The sequence below is a fragment of the Amaranthus tricolor genome, chromosome 2, assembly GCF_026212465.1.
Source record: "Amaranthus tricolor cultivar Red isolate AtriRed21 chromosome 2, ASM2621246v1, whole genome shotgun sequence".
Classification (NCBI taxonomy): domain Eukaryota; kingdom Viridiplantae; phylum Streptophyta; class Magnoliopsida; order Caryophyllales; family Amaranthaceae; genus Amaranthus; species Amaranthus tricolor.
The window spans coordinates 38,134,359-38,161,706 of NC_080048.1; the positions used below are offsets into that span (position 1 = coordinate 38,134,359).

General features: G+C 32.6%; 3 protein-coding genes and 1 long non-coding RNA gene across 7 annotated transcripts; 1 reads left to right on the top strand and 3 right to left on the bottom strand.

Annotated features, from left to right (window-relative positions):
- Positions 1–378: 378 nt before the first annotated feature.
- Positions 379–7,599, bottom strand: LOC130806613 (AUGMIN subunit 2). Its single transcript, XM_057671758.1, has 6 exons — positions 7,195–7,599; positions 6,373–6,495; positions 5,857–5,961; positions 4,548–4,616; positions 2,375–2,488; positions 379–985 (listed from the first exon to the last, which is right to left on the bottom strand). The coding sequence occupies exons 1-6, from the start codon at positions 7,327–7,329 to the stop codon at positions 644–646; spliced, it is 888 nt and encodes a 295-aa protein (XP_057527741.1). The 5' UTR covers positions 7,330–7,599; the 3' UTR covers positions 379–643.
- A 4,318-nt stretch (positions 7,600–11,917) lies between these two features.
- Positions 11,918–15,248, top strand: LOC130806188 (uncharacterized). Its single transcript, XR_009040266.1, has 3 exons — positions 11,918–12,059; positions 13,890–14,013; positions 14,109–15,248. It is a non-coding gene; the product is annotated as an uncharacterized LOC130806188 (long non-coding RNA).
- A 702-nt stretch (positions 15,249–15,950) lies between these two features.
- Positions 15,951–18,024, bottom strand: LOC130806160 (leucine-rich repeat extensin-like protein 4). The gene has a single exon (XM_057671114.1). The coding sequence runs from the start codon at positions 17,663–17,665 to the stop codon at positions 16,541–16,543; it is 1,125 nt and encodes a 374-aa protein (XP_057527097.1). The 5' UTR covers positions 17,666–18,024; the 3' UTR covers positions 15,951–16,540.
- A 1,641-nt stretch (positions 18,025–19,665) lies between these two features.
- LOC130805331 (ADP,ATP carrier protein) lies at positions 19,666–27,348 on the bottom strand. Of its 4 annotated transcripts, XM_057670075.1 has the most exons (5): positions 27,251–27,316; positions 26,725–26,815; positions 21,209–21,713; positions 20,462–20,833; positions 19,666–20,206 (listed from the first exon to the last, which is right to left on the bottom strand). In XM_057670075.1, exons 3-5 carry the CDS (start codon positions 21,689–21,691, stop codon positions 19,907–19,909), a joined length of 1,155 nt encoding a protein of 384 aa, XP_057526058.1. In that variant the 5' UTR covers positions 21,692–21,713; positions 26,725–26,815; positions 27,251–27,316; the 3' UTR covers positions 19,666–19,906. The 4 variants fall into 4 exon arrangements, with proteins under 4 accessions (XP_057526058.1, XP_057526057.1, XP_057526060.1 ...); XM_057670074.1 differs by lacking the exon at positions 26,725–26,815 and having other exon boundaries at positions 27,251–27,348; XM_057670077.1 differs by lacking the exons at positions 26,725–26,815; positions 27,251–27,316 and adding an exon at positions 27,136–27,241.

The following is a 27,348-nucleotide window of genomic DNA, read 5'->3' on the forward strand; positions in this document are numbered from 1 at the left end:
ATCAGATATTTCGAGTTGGATCAAAATCAAATTTGCGTTCACATTGATTTTTACATAATTGTAAATCCATTTTAAAGCAGGGTCAAATCGGATTCAATTACAAGGTCAAGTACTATCAGATCGTCGAGTCTGTTTTAAACCTCCACCTATAACCATCTTTAATTGGATAGAGAGTTTCCCTAGGGAGGAACTTTGTTGTGAAAATTGTAATTAATAATCTGTAAATATGAACAAGCTGCCCAGATGACTAGCAAAACTGATCCAAAATGTTGCAAACTCGTCATCACACTGAAAATTCTGTGGATCAAAATATCCAACAGGTCAAGTACACATCTAAATCAATTTGGTCCTAGCGATTATATTCTCCTTCGCCTAAAGTTATGCAGAAATCCAACGTTCGTAAAATCATATAGGAGTATTGTTTGGGAAGTTACAAAGATACAAATCATTCCATAAATCAGCTACCAAGAGCGGCTCTAAGTACATATTCTCTTGTAAACTGGATTTACTAAAAACCAAACATTTTGCTCTATCGCTCGTATGTGAATCATACAACACAGATTAAACCAAGATAGGTCGTTAAATTACACGCACATTAAAAGAAATGAGCAAAAAAATCGAAACAATTTACAGCCCAACAGTTTTAAGTTTTAACAGATGGCCATGACAACCTATGTCGGCTATTGTCATCTAAGTTAGCAGCTTTACCAAATTCATCCCCTTCCTGTGGTTCTGCTTCTGCGTCCTTCGTGCTCTCGATAGCTAAATCATCAAAACTAGATTCATTTTTCCAGGGTGGAGGAGTAACACAATTGGAGTCCCCCGTTCTTTGCGAAAATTCCTTGGCGGGCGTGGATGGTAGGGAGTTAGCAGAATGTCCCACTCTCAGCTTTTGCAGGGTGGTAAACGATTCCCTCATAGCTGACATGGCTTCAAAAAACCGTGTACATGATGCCAGCGCAACTGGAATCGGACGTAGCATCTCCTGCAACATAAAAAAGGAACACATGGAGCAAGTTGCGGGAAATAAATCGATACTAAAGCAAATATAAGAAAAGAAACACAAATTTACTGCAGGTAATTATAGTTATTGTCTCAAATCGTCAGCCTGTTCCAGCAAGTCAACTCTCGCCACCTCAATAAGAGCAGTTTAAACAGCAACAATGACTTTATCTTAATACTCACTACTCAATTTTTACAGCTTTAAATTCTGTCGACCAGCCCTTGTTCTTAAAAAACTCACCTTTAGTACATATTAGACGTGTACATTCCACTATCTATCCCAATTCTATTATTAAATGGCTCCTACCTATGGGGGGTCTTGAGGAGTCGAATGTATCAATCATCATCCACATTACAAAAATAAGTGCATAAGATTTCACGAGATTTTTTTACATAGTCCATCATCCATTAATATCAAAAATCAAAGAACTATGAATCTTTGACACCATCGAAATAAGGGACAGACATATTAGAGTTATATAGCTGAAATTATTCTTCAGTCCACATGGAAATGGGATATCAGTAAATGCATGAGATCCGAGTCTTCAGTCGGGAGTTTTTTAGCAGCATGGTAATTTCACAGGAAAGACGCAATCATTGTCAGCTTTTACAACCTAACAGATAATTGTGTTGATTCCAGACGGACATGTGTTATTTAAAGTTTCAGAACCAAAATCACAACTACCCAGTGAAAGTTCTGCTGTTGCCATGAATTTGAAAACATAAACAAAATGCAAAACTCAAAAAAGGGGGGAAACCTCAGGACACACTAATATGTTTCCGTACTTTCTTGTAAATTGTTCACAGCAATTCAATGATTAGGCCGATAATATTCCAACAGCCTTATATATATATATATATATATATATATATATATATATATATGAAAGATGCTCCCTTTTTGTGTAGTTCTAAACTTCTAATAAATTGTACGGGGAATAAGTAACTATGCACAGGAACCAAAAGACCTAGATAACAGAGGAAATTATAAGAATAGAAACATACCAATACGGAATAACCTAGAGGAAGGGGAGGGTTATGTGAGAATCAACCCAGAACCTTTACAGAAAAGTGGTACTTGCTTTCCAACTAAGATAAGACCCGATTCTCGGGATGATTCTACTTAAATAATACTTAGATTGCAGTATTTTCCGTGACAAATTTTCTCTCCAATACACTTGTGGAAATAGAATGCTCATCTTTAGATTTCCCTGATACCAATCTTATACCACACCTTATACTAATATGAACACGCATGAAGTATAAGATTAACTTGACACAGGAAGTTGAGACTCTGAGCTAGAACAAATTAGTTTTATAAAAATTGTCCAAATGCATCCAATAAAATTCAAGAAAGTATGTGGAAACATACTGCCCAAACTGAAGGAGGTTCCTTAAAGTTCTGGCTCCACTGAAAATCTGCAACTGATGCAGACAATGCACCATAATCACTCGCCGCCTTCATTAGTAATTCTGAAAATTGCTTCTGTAAAAATCAACAAAACAATTCAGGGTGCAATCGACGGACATGATTCAGTATCCATAAGAAAAATGAACATGAATTTGTCCTGATGGAGTGACTGAAGCAAAACAACTTACAGTAATATACAGACATCATAAAGACAAGGGTTAGTAGCGAAAATGGAGAACTCAAGGAACTTTTCAGACATATATCAATGATAAATCAACTAAGTTTCTAAACACAATTTTAAGGAATTTACGACGCGCAAGATACTACTTAGCTTCTCTATGAGTGTAATGAGCTTCAATTAGTTTTATTCAAAAAATAGTTCAGTAATCTGAGTTCTAAACCATGTTTTATTTGTTTCAGTTTCTGATAAATTTCAATCAAATTTTACTTATACTGATAAAAATTGTATAGATGACAAACATGTAGTTTACTTTATTAGAATTATTGGCTTTAATACATCTCTTTTTACAAACTGACCCTAGTAGCCTGAAGCCTGAAGATTTGCGACTGTAATGGCAAATAGATTTGTTATTGTAATGACCCTGTCACCCAACAGAGATGCTCGAGCAAAGATTGAGAGACCCACGATCTCAAAGAGCGCCTCGGCCTTACTCAGTTTTCTGTTTTCTATTGTCTTAATTGCCACCCATTCCTACCTTTCTTCTCCAAGTTCCAGAGTTCTCCCACAGTCCAACTGTTGCATAAAAGAAGCTTAATTTTGAGGTCATCATCATAAAATCCAAGTTCAAGAGCTCAGCAATGAACAAATTCTCTTTGAGTGACCAGGTCTATCTCTTCTCTCCTACTTTAATTTGTCTTATTTTCTCTTCCTTATCTTCTAACAAAATAGTTTCCTCTTTGACCCTATTCTACTTATTATTTCATCATGTTGATCCTATTTCCCTTCTGTTCTATCCACTTCATCGCATTGATGAAGTAAAACAGGAGCTCTAGACAAATGATGACATTGCCAATAAGTTGATTCAGATTAGAACACACCCTAAATCTATGTGCAATTACTTCTCACCTTTTTCCTTTGATGTGTGTGCACCCTTTGATTTAGTACCTCCTCATTTATTGGGGAATGAAAATTCAAAACGAAGATATAAAAAAGGGTTTCAGAGTTGCAAATATTGAGAAAAAAGATGAAAAAGAATCGTTTAAGATGATTTCGACATGTACAAAGACGGGGTATTAGCGAACTGGAAAGAAAGATAGAAAGTTTGAGCTCGAGAGACTTAAAAAGAGGGCAAGGAAGACCAAAGATGACTGAAAGGACAAGAGTGGAAAAGTATATGAAGGATCTAAATTTACAATTGAGATAGTAAAAAAATCAGAATGTGTATATGAATAACCATTAAATTGATATATTGGTTCACGTAGCCGACCCCAATCTTTTGGGATTAAGACTCTGGAATTGATGTTGTTGCTTATTGGTGTTGCAGGGGTACAGGCAGTCTACTTATGAGTATTTGAGTTGTGGGCACTAGGATGTATGTCTCCTCAATGAATTGAACTAGAAGCCGTTGTTGGGGGAAAACATTAGAAAATATTTCTAAATTTCTGAGTTTTAACCTTTGCATGATGCATATAGGACCACATTTCAATTCATAATTGCATGCCTAAAACTTCTACACAATGTTGTTGTATGCACTGTGCACCAAATTTCCAAAGATAGGACAACATCAAGTAATGAAACATGATAGTTTTAGCTCAACAAATCAATCAATAAAGCATTTTACGAGCAACAGAACAGCATGAAACTTTAAAGTTATAATAAAAAAAGTTTGTTTTTCAAGTAAGTGAAATGTAGGAAAATGCAAGGTAAGTGTGAAGCTCTCTCCAAAGTAACCCTACGTCCTTCAAATAAAGGATGAGCATGAAGGTGTTGCTCACCATGGATCAATTATAAATTGAGACTTTGCTAATGCCATTAATCAAATTAGCGTATTAAACACAAACAGCTGATAACATAGGGTAAATACAATTAATGTATGTAAGAAATCATATAAGTTTGCTATTTACATTATAGTTATAAATGAATAACTATGAGCAAGAATTGCTCACTACCAACCTGGTACTCTGCTTCTACAGGAATGCAATCCAACGAATATGGTTGTTGAAGACGAGCAATAATGCGATCCTGCAAATCAATACAAACAATATAAGATAACCTGGATCATTAAACATAAAAACACTAGTTTAACTAAGGTGGAGTAGATGGTGTTCAACAAAATCAATCCTGATTAATGCTCCACCCTAAACATGAAAAAAATATCACTTCCAATGCATATGGCATCTATATGAGTATAATAATATCAATATTACTGAGAGCCTTTATATATTTTCACAATCACTTTTACACCATAAACATATTTTACAAAATCCTTACACCATTAATTACGTGATTACGTTTTACCTACCCTAACCTCAAGATGTCAAAGACAATTGAGAGAAAAAAAAAACAGATGTTTTTCTTCATCTAAACAAATTGCAAACAAAGTTCTAAAAAGTGCATTTATATTTACGTGATTGCTCCATACCTAACGTAGAGTACATGGCGTTCATGGAATTTTATGATAATGAATTCAAAAATCTTCAACTTGTCTATATAGTTCATTTATGCATGGAATTTCCATGGATAGACTAACATTTTCTCTTTCTACTCAATGATCTATCTCCCTGTCTAGGCAGTACTTTTTGTTAGTTATTGTTAAATGTAAGCCATTTCATATCTTCCAATCCTCCTTAATTTTGAAATCATACCTAAGGTAAGTGTCTTTAACACGCGATGGGTTGAGTGCCTTAATAAGGCTAGGCAAGGCAATCCTTCAATACGAGCGCCTTATAGCACCCAAGTCAAGCACCTTTAGCGTAAGGCCATTTGAACCATGGATATTTTTTTATCCTTATGTATTTTTCTTCTTTTCTTTTTATGTCTCTTCTGGGTTTCTTTAGATTTTTTCTTTCTTTTTCTTGGGTTTTAGGGGGCCTTACATGTAAAGGCTAGCACCTTCATACTGCGTATAGAGCTTAGGCTTTGGAGACCCTTAGCGCCTCAGGACACTTCATGCCTTTTAAACTTCTCTTAGATGGAGTTTCCTAGTATTCTGCAATTAAGGGAGGTGGACATCTATTCGTAAGGGCATTACAAAATTAATAACCCATTTACTACTACAACATGCAAAAGATTCTTTTACGGTGTACACGTAGCTACTAGTCTGTTCATTGACCAAATGCATCTATATCTTCTACAATCTAAAAACATGCAATTGGAAGCTACAGAACACGATCAAAATCAATGCGTTAGGATTCAAAATACAATCAAAGCTCAACAATTCTCTGCAAGAAAATAACAAAGCCAAAAAAAGCTAATACAATACCTTATTCTGAATCACATCTTTAAGTATGGTAGTGATTCTAGCTAAAGTTTCAATCTTCTTTTCCATTTCACTCACATGTGTTAAATATGCCACATTCTTGTCATCCTGCTCAATACAATCAAGTTTATAGATCAGCTAGAACTTAAAGTACTGCTTAAGAAACAGGAAATTACCAAGAAAACTGCCAATCTAATTAACACTCATAAATTAGTGTTGCCAATTGCCACAATGACAGCAACAAGATATTCAAGTAGCAAAAAAGCATCTCAACAGCTCTTTCATTTCAAAATTCAGAAATGACAATTCAAGCATACATATAATCATTACTTGACACCTAAAACAGAACCAACAAAAAAAAAACCACAAAGTGTCTATAGCATCTGGTAGGCAGTAATATCTGGAGCCAAGATCTCGATTTGGATAACATGATACATAGAGGAGTATATGTCACAGACTCACAGCATTTAGGACCATAAATAAGAGAAAGTGCAGAATAAAAGAACTTTAAAGTATCACCTTTCTACCTCGCAGTTCTACTTCCAAATCAGCAATCTTTCTCTGAACTGCTGTAAGGTCTCTTAAAACCCTAACCAAATCATCACCTCTTTCCCCGTTGGCAGATAAATTTTGGAGCTCCTCCTGACAAGAGATACACATGAGCAAAAACACAGCTAATTTATAGAAGTATTTTAAAAAACCACATCAGCTATAAACTGATTTAAAGAGAATGTCAACAAGAAAAATCTCAACAAAAAAGACAATAACCAAAAGCAAAAAGAATACAGCAACACGGATTTCACAGAAATGGCACAGAAACATCTCAGAAACAAACCTCCAAAACAACCAAAATAAATTCACCTTATTTTACACCTAACAAAAGATAATATAAATGACCAAATAGCACAAAATCAATGTCGACATTCAAAGTCATAATCAGACAAATTCATGATTCGGGGACCTTCAATCGATTTATATGAGTATATGACAGCAGTAATGGATACCCATCTTAGAACATATCAACATTATTCCATTAGGCCAATGCCATTAAATGGCTCCACCTAGCTGGAGTGGTAAAAAAGAAATTGATTGATCCAACATCAGCTGCAACTTCATGTAAACAAAAAGTACACATAATTAAGGCAATTTAATATAGCATATCGAAATCCAAACCAAGATCGAAACAAGGGAAAATACAGATCAACAACACTCCATCTTCGAACATATGCAGAAGCTAAAACCCTTCTTACAAAACGGGGATTAAAAACTTGGGATAATACATGTATAGAATTCAATAAAAGTAGGAAAATTCAGCAAAAAATACGAGATAAAGTAGGAAACCTTAGGAAGAGGAGGAGGAGGGGGAGTAGAGACACGAAAACCAAGATCAGAAGCAATTGAAAGAGCATCTGACATCCCACCAACTCGCCTGAGCGGCTTCTTCCCTACCCATGAACTGTCGCTTCCACTGGACATTATACGGGATTGGATTTAATTTATGACCTAAAATCACAGTTTAGGGTTTGTAATTACAAATCTGATTGAAAATTGACGTCGATTAAATGGCGATCCGCAATTTCACTAATGAATGATGATGATCCGACTGGTTGATTGCTGCATCGTTGCTTTGATTCTTTCACAGAAGAAATCACAGTTGATTCAGCCGCTTTCCAATTTCAAATAAAGAACCCCGCTTGTACAGTGAATTGTGATGTTTTCCCCCAAAATACTGTTAAGCAATATTTTCAAAATGTTGCCCGAAATTTTGTTTTTCAAAAAAATAAAATACCCGATCTTTAAACATCGCCACCCCTTCAAATGAAATTACGAATTTGTCCATAAATTTTAAAAAATACAATTTTGCCACTCTTTAAAATTTCTTATTTAAAATAATAATAATAATAATAATTTAAAAAATAAATTAAATATCATAATTAAAAAAAATAAAAATTTAATAACAACAATAATAAAATTAAAAATAATAATAATAATTCAAAAAGAAACGAAAAAAATATAAAAAAATAAAAATGAATCGCCCAGATCTAGGCGATTGGGCCCCGGTTCAATCACCAAAAAAGTGGCGATTGAACCGGGTTCTAATCGCTCAGATCTGGGCGATTCATTTTTATTTTTTTTTTTTGGAAAATTTATATTAATTACATTCAAAAAAAAATAATATTCAAAATAATATAGAAAAGTTAATAATAATAATAATAATAATAATAATAATAATAATAATAATAATAATAATAATAATAATAATAACAACAACAAACATATTACATAATAAATTAAAAATCAAAACATAAATATATATTTAATAATAAAAATAATAACAATCACAACAATAAACAATAATAATAAATTTAATAATAATAATAATAATAATAATAATAATAATAATAGTAAGAAGAAGAAGAAGAATAAGAATAGCAATAATAATAATATATTAAGAATAGAAATGCATTAAATTAAATTAATAGTTATTATTATTATTATTATTATTATTATTATTATTATTATTATTATTATTATTATTATTATTATTGTGATTGTTATTATTACTATTATTAAATTTTTATTTTTGTTTTAATTATTATATTTAATTTATTTTTAATTATATTATTATTGTTATTATTATTATTATTATTACTGTTATTATTATTAATTTTATTATTATTGTTATTATTGTTGTGATTGTTATTATTTTTATTATAAAATATATATTTATGTTTTGATTTTTAATTTATAAATGTAAATATGTTTGTTATAATAATAATAATAATTATTATTATTATTATTAATTTTTTTATATTATTTTGAATAGTATTTTGAATAGTATTTTTTCGAATGTAATTATTATAAATTTTCCAAAAAAATTTAAAAAAATTAAAAATTAAAAATGAATCGCCCAGATCTAGGCGATTCATTTTTAATTTTTTTATTTTATTTTTTTCTTTTCTTTTTGACTAATTATTATTATTTTTAATTTTATTATTGTTGTTATTATTATTATTATTACTGTTATTATTATTAATTTTATTTATATTCTTTTTGAAGAATATAAAAAAGTTAATTATTATTATTATTGTTGTTATTGATATTATTATTATTATTATTATTATTATTATTAAAAATAAAAAATTTGTAGGGAGTGGCAAAGTTGTAATTTTTTAAAAATCAGGGGCAAATTCGTAATTTCATGGGGGAAGGTGTGGCGATAAAATGAAAAGGGGTGGCGATGTTTAATAACTCCCATAAAATATGTTAAAGAAAAAAAATTATTTTATTGAGCTTAATATCTTTTAAAATTTTTTACAGTTATTCATAATTTTGACGTGTCACTTCTTTTTTTTTTTTTTGGCAATGTAAATTTCATTTCACATAGCTCAATTATTATAATCAATAAATAGATACGCAAACAAATGACGACAATAGTTGAAATAAAAGGCTATAGACTTCACAACTATCAATTGATCAAACAAAAGAAAATAGAGTATAAACAACAAAGCAAAAAAAAAATAGCAAGATCACAAAGATGATTAAAGAGGTGTCTTAAACGTGTTCCCCATAAACAATGTTGTATTTCATTAACTAATCAACATTACGTTAATGAAACAGTTTTTCCTGTAGCTTGAACTCATACACTCAAGCCTAAAGTTTCTACATTTAATGAAAACACATACTAAAACAAAAAGACACCTCTTTTGACTCTCTAACTTTTTTTTTGGAAAATGAATAAAATTTCCTTTACACCAAAAAACTAAGACAGTACAAACACAAAGGTTGAAAATCCCACTATTGTAACAGTGCATTAGTATGAAGAAAGTACCCACCTTTTAGGAAAGGTTGTACTGACTCACTTTTCATGTGCAAACAATAGAGAAAAACCTCAAAGAAAACCAAAATACAAAGAACTAAACGGTATCTCTAAACCAAACAGAGGTTTGAGATTCATCAGGATATAAAGCATAGAATCTAGCTCTAGTTTCACACATAATCTGTTCGATGACTTTATGGAACCTAGCTCATTTTAAGAAGCCAAATAGCCTCATTCCGAGTCTACCATATATGGTAACAAAGACTGCATAAGCTAGAGATAATGATTTTCTTATGGAACCCATCAGTTCGCCATTTAAACTTAGCGACCTTATTGGTATCTCTACTCTTAGTGTATTAGTTTTTCTACAATAATATTCTAATATGAATTAGGGTCCTTATATATCCTCCAACGAATAGAATTAATCTTAGACAAAGTAAGTTTGGCCCCCAAGTATCGAAGAGAACATAAACTCAAACTTGCCCCAGCATCAAGCTGCTCGAATGCTTGATCTGCTCAAAGAAGCGCTTGTTCAAGTCACTCTTCATACACCTTTTAGATTACCTCATGCATTGATCCAAACTACAATTTTCATACATCATTACACACCTAACTTCATCCTCCAGTGTGCAAGCCATATAATGAGCTATGATATGTTCAAAATCATCTCGCATTATTGACGCTTATACTAACAACAATATTCATAATTTAGTATTTGACCTCAACACTCAACAAACTAGGAATAGGGAAGATTTAGTGTTGCATAAATGAGATGTAAAAGCAATTAATATGAAACTAGATGAATCTCCTTTCTCAGCGCTCTCTCTCTCTCTATATATATATATATATATATATATATATATATATATATATATATATATATATATAAAGTAGAAAATAGATAGATATACATGATTGGCTTTGAGGTGCGTATTTTCTTGTTATGGTATCCTATAAAAGTGATAGTATAGTCCAATTATATATTTCGTGCTTTAATCAAATATTTCAATTGTTTTACACATATATAAAGGAGTATATTGGAGATCCATTTTATTAACCTTTTAAATTCTAAAGTCCCATAGGAGATAGGACCTATACAAAACATTAGGCTAGTATATTTCACAAAACAAGGACTAAGAATGAATATCTAATTTAAATCAAAGTAGAATGGCCTATCAATTTTATGAGCCTCATTCTATAATCACTCACAAACAATAAAAGTATGAATTGGTAAAGTAGTAAAAATTGTATAAATTCAATTTTGTTTGTCATTTTTTCTAACACATCAAAAGATTTTATAAAAATGCTAAACTAGATTGTAACAAATTAAAGTAAATAAAAATATAACATATTTCCATAATCTATCTATAATTTATAAATTTATAAATATCACTAAAATAAAAATATTATCGATATCATCTTTCTTAAATTACATGTGTTATTATCTTGTTTAATTTTTCTTTTTCTATCAATAAGATATCATTATTATAACTATTCTTATCGTTTAAATGTGTTTACTATTATTCATGCACTAATACACCGCACTTCTTATCTTAATCAAAACAAATCATTTTTATTGATTTTAAGTTCTATTCTCACCTAATACAAAAAAAAAAAAAAAAACATATCATTGGCCCTATTTGATTTTTATTTTGTGTTTTATTTCTTTTTCAACAAATTTCTATTTTCATCAAATATTCAACTATATATTCCCTCCTATTCACCCTACTTGTCTTATTTCCCTTTTTCACACATACCGAGATAATATTTTAACTTTTAATATCTTTAATCGTGCATAATTAAAAATTATAAAAATTTGATATTAATAATATTTGCATTGAGACGAATAAAATAAGATCTCACATGACTATATTTTAACTTATAAATTAAGAACAAAATATAAATTAACGGCCCATTTGGTAAGTAGTATTAAATGGTGGATGTTGGTAATGAGAATAATTTATAGTGTAAAATTTCATCAAAAGCTTCATATCATTCCTATGGTAATGAAACTTTAATCAGTCTTTTGTTTACAAATTTCCGTTACTACCTAATACCACCTCTCCCAATGATAATGCATGAGAATGAATTTTATGAAGAAAATGAGATGATTTAAGTTGAACAAGCATGATCAACAAGGTAGCCAAAAGATTTTTCAACTAAAATTGCACTATTTTTTTTTCGTCACCACCGTTTATTACGATCTACCCAAAACTAAACGAGGACTATATTTCGCCGCATTTTTTAGTCCTGAGCTTTGGGTTACCTAACTTATATTCCCGCTCCAACTAAATTCAAGAACCCGGTGCTCAGTGGCAAATCGTTCATCTCATTATCTCAATTCCTTCATTTCTCCTATACTCAGAGATTTCTCTTCTGTTTCTAGGTTGGTTTTATGTTTATTTACCCTTTTTGTTTTTCTTGATTTGTTTTGGAATCGGGTTTGGTTTGAAACTTAGATTAATCCCTTTTATAATTTTTTTTTGTTTGATTTGCATGTGTATTTGATTTCTTTGTTTGATGATTTGATTTTAATGGGTTTGTTGAAGGAAGTTTCGGATTGATTTGTTGGGGTCTGGGGCTGAATTGTACAACACGAAGTGATGGTTTGCGATTTACTGTTTTCTGTAATTTGTTGTTGATTTAAGAATGCAGTTCTATGATTAGGGGTGTTTAGCAGTAGGAGTAGAAATGGAATGAAAAAGAAACACATCAAGAGGGTAAGATTGATGTACTAATGTAAGGGGTTATTGTTAAGAATTGTTTGATATGACTGGGAAGAACATTCCCTTTTCATACTTCGTCTCTCCTTCAAATGAATTGTGCCTTTTGCTTTCACGCAATCTATGAATTGTGCCTTTTCATACTTATTATGAAAGTATGCATAGAGATCAAATAACATCCAACATGATTATATATAAAGCACAAGAAGCAAAACAATATCGATTGATTAATAGTACTCCCTTTGATCTTTGTTGTTCTTTTCATTTGAATTCGGAATATGGGAAGAAATCAAGAAAAGCAATATTGAGAAGCAAGATTCTAATAGGAGTGATTATTGATTGGAATAAGTAATGAATATTGAATCTTGAAATCATTAAAAGGAGTAAAGATGTTTAGTAAAAAGAGGAAATGGTCATAATGAGGAGAGGGGTACCCTTAATATCAAAGGAGTAAAGATTGATGTTAGCTTAGTTAGTAAGGCATTTAAGGAAAATTTGAATAAAATAAGATTATTTAACAACTTAATTCTAAAAATAAGCTTCGTAAAAACTTAATTCCCAAAATAAGCGTTCGTACATCCAAACCTAGCTTTGGAGTAAATCGCTGTTACTAACAGCGAAAGGCAAAAAAAAAAAAAAAAAAAAGCCATAAGTCGCTGTTACTAACAGCGACTTAGGGAGTTGACCAGTCAACTTCTTAAGTCGCTGTTAGTAACAACGACTTTAAGGTTAACTAGTTCAACTTCTTAATCTCGTAGGTTGGAATGAGAAAGTAACTGAGAACTAAAAACTTAAAACGCACTAAGTCGCTGTTACTAACAGCGACTTAAAAATTTTTTTTTTTTTTAAGTCGCTGTTAGTAATAGCAACTTACTCCAAGGCTAGGTTTGGATGTACGGATGCTTATTTTGCAAATTAAATTTTCACGAAACTTATTTTTGGAATTAAATTGTTAAAACATCTTATTTTATTCAAATTTTCGCATTCAAGCATGTTGTAAGATGTCAAGGTTTCAAATCTTCTTCAGCTACAAATTTAATTTGTCAATTTTTGTTTTTGAACTAGTGTTTTTGTAACTGTTAATATTTATTAGCGGGATAGTACTCTATTTAAAATTACAGCATTAGTGATATTTTATGCTACCCCTCCTCAATATTCGAAATATGATGTATAATTGAAAAGGAATAGTAAAAGGAAAAATTATTAGGAATAATATAATGTTTTGCTTATTTTCCTGTAATAATACCAACTTTTGATTAACTATAAATTATACTAACTTATGGAGTATTTCCCGATAATATCCCTAACATGCTAAAAATCAAAACTATAGGAGATTATATGACAAAAAAATTGTTAAATTAGTTAATAAACTAAAGTTGGTATTATTCTAGGAAAAAAATCCTAAGGTGGTATTATTCTTGGTTAATTAAAAGTTAGTATAATTGTAGGGAAATTGTTGAAAGGTTGTATTATTCACGGTAATTTTTCCATAGGGTTCATTTGAAGAAATGATGGTGGTAGATCCAATGAGGATGGAAGAGAGGTAAGAGACAGCAATATGCATGACAGGCTGCCCGAGTCTTGCAAATTTTGTCAAAGATGATACGGTTTTCGGATGTGAGTAACTTCGAGTTTTTCAAGTTAGTTTCTGGATCTAGTTTTTGTTTATAGTTTTAAATTTTATCTAAGTTTTGAAAAAAAATCAATTTTAGGAGTTTTTGGAATTCCTTGATGGAAGTGCTTTTATGGTGAAACTCCACGATCCTCAATAGCTGTACATAATACAAACACATTCAAAATGCCACACTCCAGGTATTGGGTATCACTTCATGACACATATAAATCAAACACAAACTATCCTGGAAATTACTTGGGTGATACGTTGATCCTGGTATCAGGGCAACCCAAACAATCCAGTCCAAAAACACCCTCTTTTGTTTCAACTTTTATCATTGCCTTCCCTTTCATGTCTTATCCACATTTCTCCATTATTAAAAAAATGGCTTATATTCTCAGAAAAGATTTACGTAAAGCAGTCATGGCTGAGGGTTCAGATATTGATGAGCTTGTGGATGTTGATGAAGTAATTAATTTTTTATTATAACATCTTTTTGTTAAAATGATTTTTGTTAAAGGCTTCGCCAAGAAATAATGTATTGAGAGCAGTATATAATCAACTTTTGAAGAGAAGAAAATGGGGGAAAATACAGAATTTGTACGGAGCCTTGAAACTTAACAAACTTTTCTCCCAATTTTGGTTCCTGGATACGGCATGTGGTCTCTCTACCATCTTTCTCCCGACAGTGCCACTTCTGAGCAGCTGAAGGAACACTTTCAGCGCCATGGAGAAATCACGAAGGTTGTGCTGCTACCTTCTAAAGATGGACAAGGGAAATTTGGATATATCCATTTTGGTGAAAGGTCTATTGAGCTGAAGTCTGTCAAAGGCACAGAAAAGTACGAGATTGATGGTAATGCATTAATAGACAGTCATGTTTATGTTGACTCTTGATTTGGGAGGGAGGACCATGTGAAGGTCCAAAATATTAGTTAGTTTATATCTTTGGCTCCCTATAGGTCTTCATAAATATTAGTCAAACAATATTTTCTTACATATTTTTTTATATAAATAACTTTTTGTGTATTTTTTAATCCTTCGCAAATATAGATATTAAGTGTTAAAATAGTGTGTTGAGTTGCGTGAAAATAAAAATTGTAACACCTACTTCTATTTAGATCAATCCTAAAGGTGATTTTTTTTTTTACCATAATTGAAAAAGAAAATTTGAAACAAATAAGCAAAAATATATTAAAAAATCACTTTATAGACAATTTTTGAAACTATTTTCCAAGATAAGCAGCTCTTTTCCAGATTTGAGATTTAGGGGCTGTTCGCACTTAATAATAGCGAACAAAGGCAGCGGGTTCAAAAAAAGCAAATGGTTTGTTCGTTGTACTAACAGCGAACAAAGCTAAAACCTGGTCAAATAGAGGGATTTGCTATTTTTAGCTCGCATTTGTTTGCTGTTACTAACAACGAACAAAAACGTAAGGTGAAAAACAGTCAAAGTCTTTGTTCGCTGTTAGTAACAGAGAACAAACTTTTTGACTTTTTTTGACCTCCAGTTTTTGTTCTCTATTACTAACAGCGAACAGCCCCAAACCACCGGAAAAAACTGTTTATTTTGAAAATTATTTTGCAAAGTTTACTATTATATGAATTTTTTTATATTTTTTACTTACTTATTTCAAATTATCATTAAAAAACACTCTCGAAACTAAAAAATTATAGCAGCACTTTTTAGTTTCACGTATTTGTGAAATTTACTTTTTCATTAAAAAACAAACATAATACTCTATTAAAATTACGAACAAACATAATACTTGTCTAGTAGTCTTTATAAATTGATAGTGTAAAGATTCACAAAAAGATAAGATGCCAATGAAAGGATGAAGAAGTACTTTAAAATTCAAATATAACTCAATATAAATTGTTATTTGAGACGATTTTACCGAGAATTGTACTACACACACATGGATTAAATAGCCCTTCTTGTACATATTATGAAAATATAGACGCTTTGTTTGAGGTTGTCTCATCGAGAGATAGTCTCTTACAATAGTAGCTTTTCACTCAATAAGGAGTACACTTGTTTAAGTCAAAAAATATGTTCAGTTTAGCAAAACCAAGGTGAATTGAGTAAAGACTTACGAGTATCATAGCTTAACCTTGTAGTTAAAGAAAAACTTACATGTAAGAAATTCTCCGACTTTACATTAGAATCGGGACTTATTTCTCTGAAAAGAACAATCTTATATAAAAGGAAAAGCTTCGACGAGTATCTACTTTATTTACATGATCTCACAAAACATCTAAAAAGTGAAAAAAAGATAAAAGAAACTCACAAATTCTTGTATGAGACGACTTCTCGGTGACATGGGTAAAATAAGCCCAGCTAATTACAAACTATTAGCATATGGGTTTCTTATTTTAAACTCGTTTCTCCAAAAGACAGTCTCTTACAAGAATAACTCAAACAAATTTCAATTATTCATCCCTAGTGAATGGTGATGCCTCTTTTTTTCACTAAATAAACAAGAATATAATAACAAACATGAACAAACAAGAACAAATATAAGAGTGTTAACAATGGAAGTCCTCACACTCAACAGGATGCTCCAACACAGCATCACAAGCCTTCTTACTCCTCTGAAACTTCTTCTCAGGCAAGCAATTCCGACGATCGTCGAATAAAACACCTTTAGATGAAAAATTCCCACAAATCCCACCTTCTTGACAAAAAAAGTTATAAGAAACTGTAAAATTAGCCAAATTAGGCAACACACAAATCCCATCAGAGATTTCACCAGTCATCATATTATGAGCAAAATTAAGGTGTTCTAAGTGTGGTAAACCTGCAATACTGTAAGGAATGGGACCCACCAAATGATTGAAACTAACATCTAATACTCTAAGTTTATAGAGGTATCCAAGTTCAACTGGTAAACAGCCAGTTAAACTTGTGTTGATGAGTAAAAGTTCTTCGATCGAGTTTTGGAAATGGGCAATAGTAGGAGGTAAACACCCACCAAATTTGTTATTAGCAAAGACAATAACAGATGCTGTAGACATACCCAAATTAGAAGGGATGACACTAGTGAACCTGTTATTGTTAAGGAAAATAGCATCAAGGGACTTATTGTTGAAAAGTTGAGATGGAACGGAGCCTTCAAACTCGTTATATCGAAGATCAAGGAATTTGAGTGAAGGCAATGAAAGGACTGCATCAGGAAAGGGACCCACGAAACGATTATTGCTTAGATCAAGTTCATACAAAAAGGTGAGGTTTGAAATAGTTTTCGGGATGATCCCACAGAATCGATTGCTGTTTAAATGAACAACAGCAAGGTCTTTCAGTAATCCGATTTCCTCAGGAAGGAAACCGGCTAAGTCTAGGTGATTCAGGTCAATGGAAGCTACAACAGTAGTGGAATTGTCATGGATTGAAGGTGCACAGAATACTCCTCTGTAGCTGCACACAGAGGATCCAACCCAATTCGATGTGAAGTTTGTGGGGTCTGAGTAGATCACTCTTTTCCACGCTTGTAACGCTATGTATGCCTCATTCAGACTCTCGTTACCATCTGAAGACTGCGTGTCTGATTTGCGACTCTCAGTCTCGTTTTTTGTTTCGAATTTGTGTACGATTGAAAGAAGATAAAGAACAACAACCAAAGTAGTATGCGTCCTTGAACTAAACCAAATCATCTTTTCGACTGTGTTTCTTTTTGTTTGTTTGTTTGTTCTGCTTTTGTAAGGGAATCAATTAACCTTCGTTTTCATACCGATGCTCTTGAGTCGTCTGTTAAATCATTGCAGTATACATTGGTGCCTAGCAGTTGGTGTACCAGTTATGTTAAGGTAGTTGAAGAACAACATCTTTAAAGATATTATTGTTCAGAACATGATGGCTACCAAACAGGACTGTTTTTCTTTTTCGGGTTTTTAGGATAAGGAACAAAAAGATAAATTGTGTGGGATACTGGGTTGATGACTATGACTAATAGGAAGATAAATGATTGAAAAGGATTTACCTCCTTACTCATGGAAGTGGAACTAGAGAGTGACTACAACTTGTTTATCCAACACTAGATCAAAAGTAGCACTATGAAGTCTCTTCAAATTTAAGGAATAGGAATTGTTGTTTTGAAAGTCTTGGGATTAAAGGTATGGGTCTGTATTGGTCATGACTCGAGTCATGTGATAAAAACCATATTGATATTAAACTGCATGGCATATAACATAGAAAAGTGGCTGTCGAGTTGAACTAGAGGGTAACAACAACTTATTCTCCCAACACTAAATAAAAAGCAGCACTATCAAGTTTCTTCAAGTTTAATTAATAGGAATTGTTGGTTTGAAAGTCTTGGGATTTTAAGTATGGGTCTGTCTAGGTCATGACTCGAGTCATTTAATAAAAATCATAATCATATTGAATTGCGTAACGTATAACAAAGAAAAATGACATTCGAGTTGAACTAAAGAGTGATAACAATAACTTGATCTTCTAATACTAGATCAAAAGGAGCACTATCAAGTTCCTTCAAATTTAAGTAATAGAAATTGTTGTTTTGAAAGTTTTGGATATTAGGTATGGGCCTGGCTGGTAATGACTGAAGTCATTTGATAAAAACTGTATTAATACTGAACTGTGTAATATATAACATAGAAAAATGACTGTTGAGTTGATTTTATACCCATGTAGAGACGAGTGTTCTGGATTTGCTCTTTTGTGAAAAGTAAAGTTGAAAGTTAGTTATTTGAAAGATAGAAATAGATCATGATAATATTTGCGATATTTCATTAATGGAATAGGAAATATATTCAGTTACAAGGAAAACATATTTAGAAAAAGAATAAGATGAAAAGTTTACATCATAAGAATCATTCTTTTTTCAAACATTGATGTGAAATGAGGCCTAGTTTGTGGACTTTCAAGTTGACCGGGAGTCGCTCAAATATCAGTTGAAGTGCATAACCCAATCTCACTAAATGCTTTAGAATGACACGAAACTGGAAATGACTCGATTTGACTTATATCCAATCTGAAATTGACATATTTAAACTTAAACTGGTCAAATTAATCGAACCCAAGATGACCCTTATTGTATTGCTTCTTAAGTAATGAAATGTTTTTGAACTTTACTTTCACTTAATCCATTGTTGATTCAGAATTATTATATACATTTTATGAGTTGATCATATTAAATTCAAATCCGACCTAAAATTACGCAAGGAAAAAAAGACCAAAAGTAATCCAAAAAACTAATAATCAAAATCTAACCCAAACACGACCAAATTGACTCATTTTAGGTCTAATTTTGAACAAAACATCACTTACAAAATGAAATAAATTTTAGTTCCATGACCTTGAATGATGATCATGAGGATAACATTTACAAGTTTCAAAAAATATTAATTTATATAATGAATATTTAAATTCATTTTATAAACCTTTAAATGTAGTTACAGAAACAAGGGACAATCACAGGGACGAAGTAATATGTCATTTATTAAATACTATAGAACAAACGGAATATAAAAAACCATTATATTTTTGTTAACAAGGCAATATAAAAACATATTTAAGGGACGAACTGAGTATGAGAAAAATGTCAGAAACGAATTACTCGTGATTAGCAAACAAAATAGAATTAAACATATGGTATTGCCAAAACACATGATCAATAAGAGTTCACACTCCACACTAACTACAAACAAGGACCAAGTAATCATTTATTTCACTTCCATTAAATAGTTCCATGGCCAAAACATGCCATCCAAAACGAAAACACAAGCATGAATTTGAGCACAAAGAACGACACTTCCATAGACCGAGAAATTTGATAATACATGAAGGTTCTATCACGGTTATTTTAAAGATAATATGGATAACAACCAACACTAGTTTTGTTCTTCAAATTCTTTTTTGTCGTCATCATCAAGGCCTTAGCCACCACCACCGGAACCATATTTCTTGCCCAAGAGAATTAGCTGTAGCTTGTCATAACCAGCAAGAACACCGGCACCAGCAACAGCACGCAATATGTTTGCGCCAGCACCCTTGAAGAGTGATTTTGATCCTTCTTTTTTGATGATCTGATTAAAAGCATCAAGAGAACTCTTGTATTTAACTGCTTCTCCGGAGGTCATCATCATTCTTCTACGCACGGTGTCTATAGGGTAGGAAGCTAACCCAGCACCAATTGTGATACCCCAACCCAACAAGAAACTAGCCAAGAAGCTATCCTACAAGCATCAATGGAACGGATTTTAGCTTAACATTGTCAAAGTTTGAAGGGGCAAAGCCAACAATTGACCGAAAATGATTAAAAAAAAAAAAAAAAAAAAAAAAAAAAAAAAAAAGCAGTTCAATTAAAACTATTAAGATGGTAAAAACAAGGTTGGAAGAGCAATTATCCCTACATTCAACCATTCCAGCAAAAACAAGAAGCACTACGGAGAAATACTTGAGTACCATTCATAAAGAGCCAACATTGTTACCTGTAATTCACCGATCAACACCACAGGTTTGAGTGAGTCGTACATTCCAAAGTAAAGTCCACGATACACAATAATTCCGACACAGGAGATGCTGAAGCCACGGTAAAGCCCAGCTATACCGTCTGATTGCAGAGTTTTCTTGTAAACATCAACCAAACCATTGAATTGCCTCTCGCCACCCTTCTTGGCAGCCTTAGAATCATTAGCTAGCCGGGTTCTTGCATAATCTAAAGAATACACAAAGAAAAGGGAAGTAGCACCAGCTAACCCACCAGATGCCAAATTTCCTGCAAACCATTTCCAGTACCCATCCTTGTCTTTCTTGAAATTAAACATTCTCTTGAAGTAATCCTTGAAAGCAAAGTTCAGGGCCTATCAGACAAAAACAATAATTGTCAACAAAAAGTAGTACAAAGGACTATCAGAAACAGAAAAAAAAATGACTAAGCAAATCTCAAAATTTGAAATCAACTATAAAACCAGAACATCTATCTGCACAAATAGTTTTCCCTTTCTCATTTGTTCATTTCTAATCCTTGCCCGCACCAGTCAAGTACTTAAGTTAGTAAACAAACTACTGCACTACACTAAAGGATAGGGAACATCTATTAGATAAGTAGATCTCAGAGGTCGGTCGTAAAAAGATCATCGTCTCTCACTCACCACCAATAGCAATGCCAAAACTATACTCCTACATTCAAGCATTCCAAGACCATAGCACATGAAAAACAATAACTAGTCACCGACCTGGGTAGGGAAGTATCTAATAACATTAGCAGTGTTTCCCCTCCAAAGAGAAATCATGCCTTCGTCCTTCATGGTTCTAGCAAAACAATCAGATATGCCCTTGTATGGTTCAGATAACCGACCAGTCTTGAGCATTTCATCTTGATTCTGGATCAAGAGCTTAACTCTTTCAATAGGTGCAGCAGCAGTTTTAGAAACAGCAGCTGAAACCCCTCCCATGAGGAAATCAACCCAGAAATTTTTTTGTGGTTTCTCGGCTGCTGCAGGGACAAATATTTGAGAAGAAACTGGAAACACATGTGCCTGGCCAGTACCCTGATACAAGTACAGCATAGGATTCTGGAAGGTTCCATTTACATAGGAGCTGTTGAAATTGTGTGTGTTGCAATTCCTCATTTGCAAACTGGGCGAAAGTTGAGATATCACGAAAGACTTCCCTTGTATTTTCTTATAAACTGAATGATACCCTGATCCATCTGCCATTTTTACCGGAACAGGTGTAGACCTGCAAAGAAAATGGAAGACAATCATAACGGAACACACTAGGTACTGTCAAGCTTCATTAGAAAAAGACTGATTATTTCGAAAAGAATATAACAGAAAGCATTGTTAAAAGGTTAGACAGCTTAGCCATGTAAACCTAAAGGAGACATCTCAATGATGTTTCGACATAGATAAATACAAATAAGCTTAGAATCATTCTCACAGTTTCTTGTAGCATAAAGTAATGAAATTATCTTGTGATGACAATGTTAATTACAATTACAGTCTAGATAAAAATCTATAAGCAAACCTCTAAAAAAAAAGAATAAGCCACCACGGATTCAGGACTACAGAATAAAGTATCCCTCGTGGAAAACTGAAAAATAAAAATGATAATATTATTGGTATCACTCGAATTCTCCAGAAGTTTTAAGGCAATTGTTGTACAAAATAAAAAATAAAACCCAAAGCAAAAAGAAATAAACTCGAAGTCTAGAACAAAAGAAATAGCATTCTGTATGAAGAAAGTAAAAGAAAACACCCTCCACAAGTCCAGTAACAAAGAAATAGCACTCTGACACAAAAACATGCGGCCTTTTGAAAAGTCAAAAGTGATGCAGAGTTATATTAGAGATATGGAGGCAGTCGTTAGTATCAAGATGATTGAAATTAAATTCAAGTACGAAGAAACATATGGAATCTTATTTTGGCTTAAATGATTAATCAATGGTGCTTTAAGTACCTAAAATCAAAGTAAGAACTGCAACAGGAATGTTCCTAAATGGAAATGTTTACCAAAATAAGAGTAAATAGAAGAAACAATATTAGTTCATGTAGATTGGTGGCCAAATAAAGTATATCTAGTGTTGCATCCAATTTCTCATAAAAATTAGTTTTCGTATAATCACATTTAAAATAATTCATGTCATACTATATTTCTAAATTTCTAAATAATAAAAAAAATTAACATTTTTGTGATAGTATCCTCCGGGAACTCATGACTACAACTCTTGAATACATGATGGACGTCGACACTGGTTTACGTGATAAGGGGCACTCAATTCAACATGACCTTTAAAACTCTGTTGTTTTCGCGGAATAAAATCTTGTCGTGAGCCCCTAAGAGCCATACAATTTAAGATGACCCGTAAAATCAAACGGGAGGTACTTGCCGGAATGGCTTGAGCCTAAAATGAGTTATATTCCATTAAAGATTTTAACTACGTTGCCTTAATGCCTCTTCCTTTTGAGATACTCTATAACATGGCATTAAATGTCGTTACTTTCCAAGAAAACAGAAGCTAGTACGAGCTCCTAAGGGAATCATATATTTGTATTTGAAGAAATTGGTCCAAAAAAGTAAGTATCAACAAACCCAGAACTTAGGCATGCACTTCAAAACAGCCTTTAACAGTATTTTTAATGCTTAAGACAACATTTTTTAAGAAAACAAAAATCGGTATATAAGTCATCAAAGAACACATTATGAGAAAACTAATTGAAATGATCAAATGAATATCAATGATCTCACATAAAAGGCACACAGTTTAAGGTGTCTCAAACAAAACAACATTGGTAAAAATATGTCTTAGAAAGCAAGATGAGAACCACATAAAGAAATCAATTGAAAACATAAAAAAATTATCGAAAATAACCCGACATTTCATTTATCCTTTATGTATAATCTCACTTATTGATCTGTAACACCCCAAGATTTTAATGACGTAATTATTTTTGAATTGGTCTTAATAAATTTCTTTCATATACGAATTTAAATGTTAAGGTGTGTGTGTGTGTATATATATATATATATACATATATATATATATATATACATACATATATATATATATATATATATATATATATATATATATACAATTTCTAAAATAAAGAGGTTCGATTCAAAATGATTATTTTATTAAAATGTGTGAGCACACGAAGGTGGGTCTTTTAGTTGGGCCTCGCAAGAAAATAAATCTAATAAATAAATAAATACGTAAATAAATAAAATTGAAAGGGATAGATTAGGGCTTTATGTGAGATAATTCAAAAGACACGCCTCCCCTTCCCTCTCCTCTCCTCTCCTCTTCTCCCTCTCTTCCTCACGTCCCACTCCCCTCACCAGCAGCTGGAGGCACAACCAGCCCAGTTGCAGCCCAACATCCATCCTCCACGTAACCAGCAGCAGCAGCCCAGCGTCCACCCTCCCATGAGCAGAAACCAGCCTTCTCCTCCCTCCTAGCGGCAGCAGTAGCTGCGTTTTGCCCCCAACAACAGCTGCAAGCTGCTGTGACGCCACCTACAGCAGCCCACGCAACCTTTCCTCCACCATTTTCGTGCTCCATACCACCATAACAACCACCTATACCCTCACCCTTTACTAGTTCCCCCATTGTAAGCCATCTCTTCTCTTTTCTCTAATTAATTTTCTAGTTTTTTTTTTTATTTGGAGTTTTATTAAGTGTATTGAGTTTGATATTGGTTTTGTGTTAAGTTCATTAAATCTTTTTGTGGGTAAGAGTTTGATGGATGAGTTGAACATATTTATGATTTAGGGTTTGAAGAGTGATATAGAAATTATGGGTTGTGTGTTGATTGTGTGTTAGTTTCTTTGAATCTTACTATGAGTAATAATTAAAGGTGTTATCTTTGAAATTAGTAATAGTGTGGGCTTTCATGTTATATTTTGGTGGTGTATTAGTTTTATTGATTCTTGCTATGGATAATGGTTAAAAGTGTTATCTTTGAACATGAAATGACTAGGGTTTGGATTTAAAGATGAAATTACTAATGATGTGTGTTTTATGCTATAATTTGGTGGTGTGATGATTGATTAAATAACCTTAAAAGTTGTTTTAAGACTTAGTCAATGGGTATTATTGTGATAATTAGTAAGGGTGATGATTTTAGCTGACTATGGGAACGGTATAAGCAAGTAGAATGAAAGCATTAAGAGATTACGAGAACAAACTCCTAAATAGTAGAGAACGCACCATGGTCGTGTGTGGTATCTAAGTGATTTCCTAATTATTGAGCCTTGAATATGATTAGTTGGCGTGACTCAACTGGATTATGTAGTAGACCCCTAGGTGAGATCCAACGGGATCACCGTAAGGGGGTATGAGCATACTTTTGTCATTGGGCGCCGGGTGGCCGATAACGCCTCTTGACCGAGGTGTTACCATGTGGGCCTTCCAAACCCCAATATGGTGGCCTCTTCACTGGATTGGTACTCCAGTGTGTTAGTTTTTCCCGAAGGTAGGACCCGAGAGGGTCAGCTAGAGGGGGTATGAGCTCATACTTTGCCATGGGCGCCGGGTGGCCGATAAGCCGATAACGCCCTTGGTCGTGTCACTATGCCATAAATAGAGAAAAGATCCACTACTTTGGAATATAGTTCGAGGGATTAGTAGTTGAAAGAAAAATCATGAGTAAATAGAAGTGTTTAGACCGATGAGTAGATCCGTTATTGTTGTGCTATGTCGTCGCCTATCCCCTTGTGCTATTATTCTAATTGTTATAAGTTCATTGATTACTGACGTGTATGTGTTTGTTGTATGGTGTTCATGGCTCTCTATGATGTTCCTACTATGATACATTTGACTATGGTCATTATGTTGAGCAACAGGAGGATCATAGTTTGACATAACAGGTATAGCGCTTCTTTTGTATTGCACTGGGGGAAAAAGTGGGGTACGATCGTAGCAATTGTGTACAAGTTGCTAATGCTTTGTAGCTTTTACATTACTTGTAAAGTTTTCTTTTTGGGGTTGTATAATTCTTTCGTATGGAGCCATGTGACTCCTTGTATGATTCATAGTTCCGCTGCGTAGTTTTTTTTGGATGTATGGAAGTAAGAATACTCCTTTAGTGTTCGTCAAACCAACGCGTTAACACCGGAACCACGATCCTCGTTAGAGTTGATGATTTGAGGAGCCGACGATGATTCATTCCGCCGTGACATATTTTTGAAAGGCATTAAAGGCCTCAGATTAGTTTATTTATGTTATCTAATTATATATCCTTGTCATATTCTCAGTTTTTAACAGAGATGTTGCCGAAATTTCCACTCACTTCTTTAAAGTTAATATTTAACGTTTATTTAAATTTTTTTTCTTTTTATGTAACACTCGAATTTCCTCCCGTCCTTCACGATTTTGGTTTCGTTTAAGGGGTTGGAAATTCAGGGGTGTTACATGATCATTTTCTAATAATCTTATCTTTAATATTTATTTGCTCCCAACATACCGATGACAGACGGGAGGTGTGGGGCTGTGACGATTCAGATCACTGGATATGTTGGGAGCAAATACACAACAAAAGTTGGATTGTTAGATAATAATTAAGTTGTGAATATTCGCAGCAATTTTTCAAAACAAAAAAAATTTCCTTACTAAATTTTTTGAAAAAATTGAAGATTTTAAACTAAAAGGAAATACATATAATTGGTTATTATTAGAAAACAAAGCTATAAGCAATCAAAAAGTAATTGGCAAAATTGAGCACAACTATATCAATATGAAAAAGTTAAAGCTGAGAGACAAAAATGGAGGTAGAGTTTGACCAAAACAAATTTGGATAAACTCATAATACCAACATCTCAAACAAGTTTTTTTATCTTAAACAAATCAACATAATAGGGATAAGTAAAAAACAATTTACAAGTAAGAAAATTCCAGGATGATCTCTTTACGCTTAAAGTTCAATTTCCATCAAATCTTACTAGTACCTATACACTGTACATAGCAAGAATAGGAATTCTCCATCAACTCTATTCCAACACGTAACAAGTAAGTAACAACTAACAACTAACAATCAAGGACCAATCAATAGAAAATACTGCCTCTGTATACTTCATAATTTCAATATTATTCATCATTCATCATCCAATTTTATTACTAATAACGAAAATTTTACTTGAGCAGAATTTAATTATTTAATTTATAGATGTATATATATTCATAATTTAGTTTTTAAAAATCTGACTATACATTAGGGGACATGAATAGAAATATATATGAGGTAAGTACCTGAAACGCACACTTGATAGTATCAACAAGCAATACAACAATCATTCCGATTTTACTAGATTCATGGCGTAGTTATCATCATCTACTAAATCTGAACGGAAGTAATGCAATTGCGAAGACAACACAGTGGATAAATTCATCAGTCAAACAGTGACCAAAAAAGAAAACAAAAACAACAAAGAAGCATGATAATGATAACACTACCAACAAATTGAAGTGGATCAGCACATGAATAGAAGAGATCAAACCAAAACCAAAACCAAAAGTAAATTCAGAAATTCGGCAATTCTCAAACAATTATACAGTACTAAATTACACTTAAAGCACAGTGTATAGATCAATATGAAGCTTAATCAGAAGCAATTGCATCAGAAAACAATAAAATCAGTTGAATTATGATTAAAATTTTACAATCGAATGAAGTAATTAAGTGAACAGATCCAGAGTAGTGTAGTAGGAAAATGGATAAGAACAAAGACGAAAGTTCTTCCCGAAGGAAAGAGAGAGGAGAGAGAAAAAAACGTACCTGGAAAGGTCGCCGATACAACTTCTCCCAAATGTATTGGATTGATTTAGTATAGTATCCGTGATTGTGAGAATCAAATATAGAGCAACCCGCTTTTA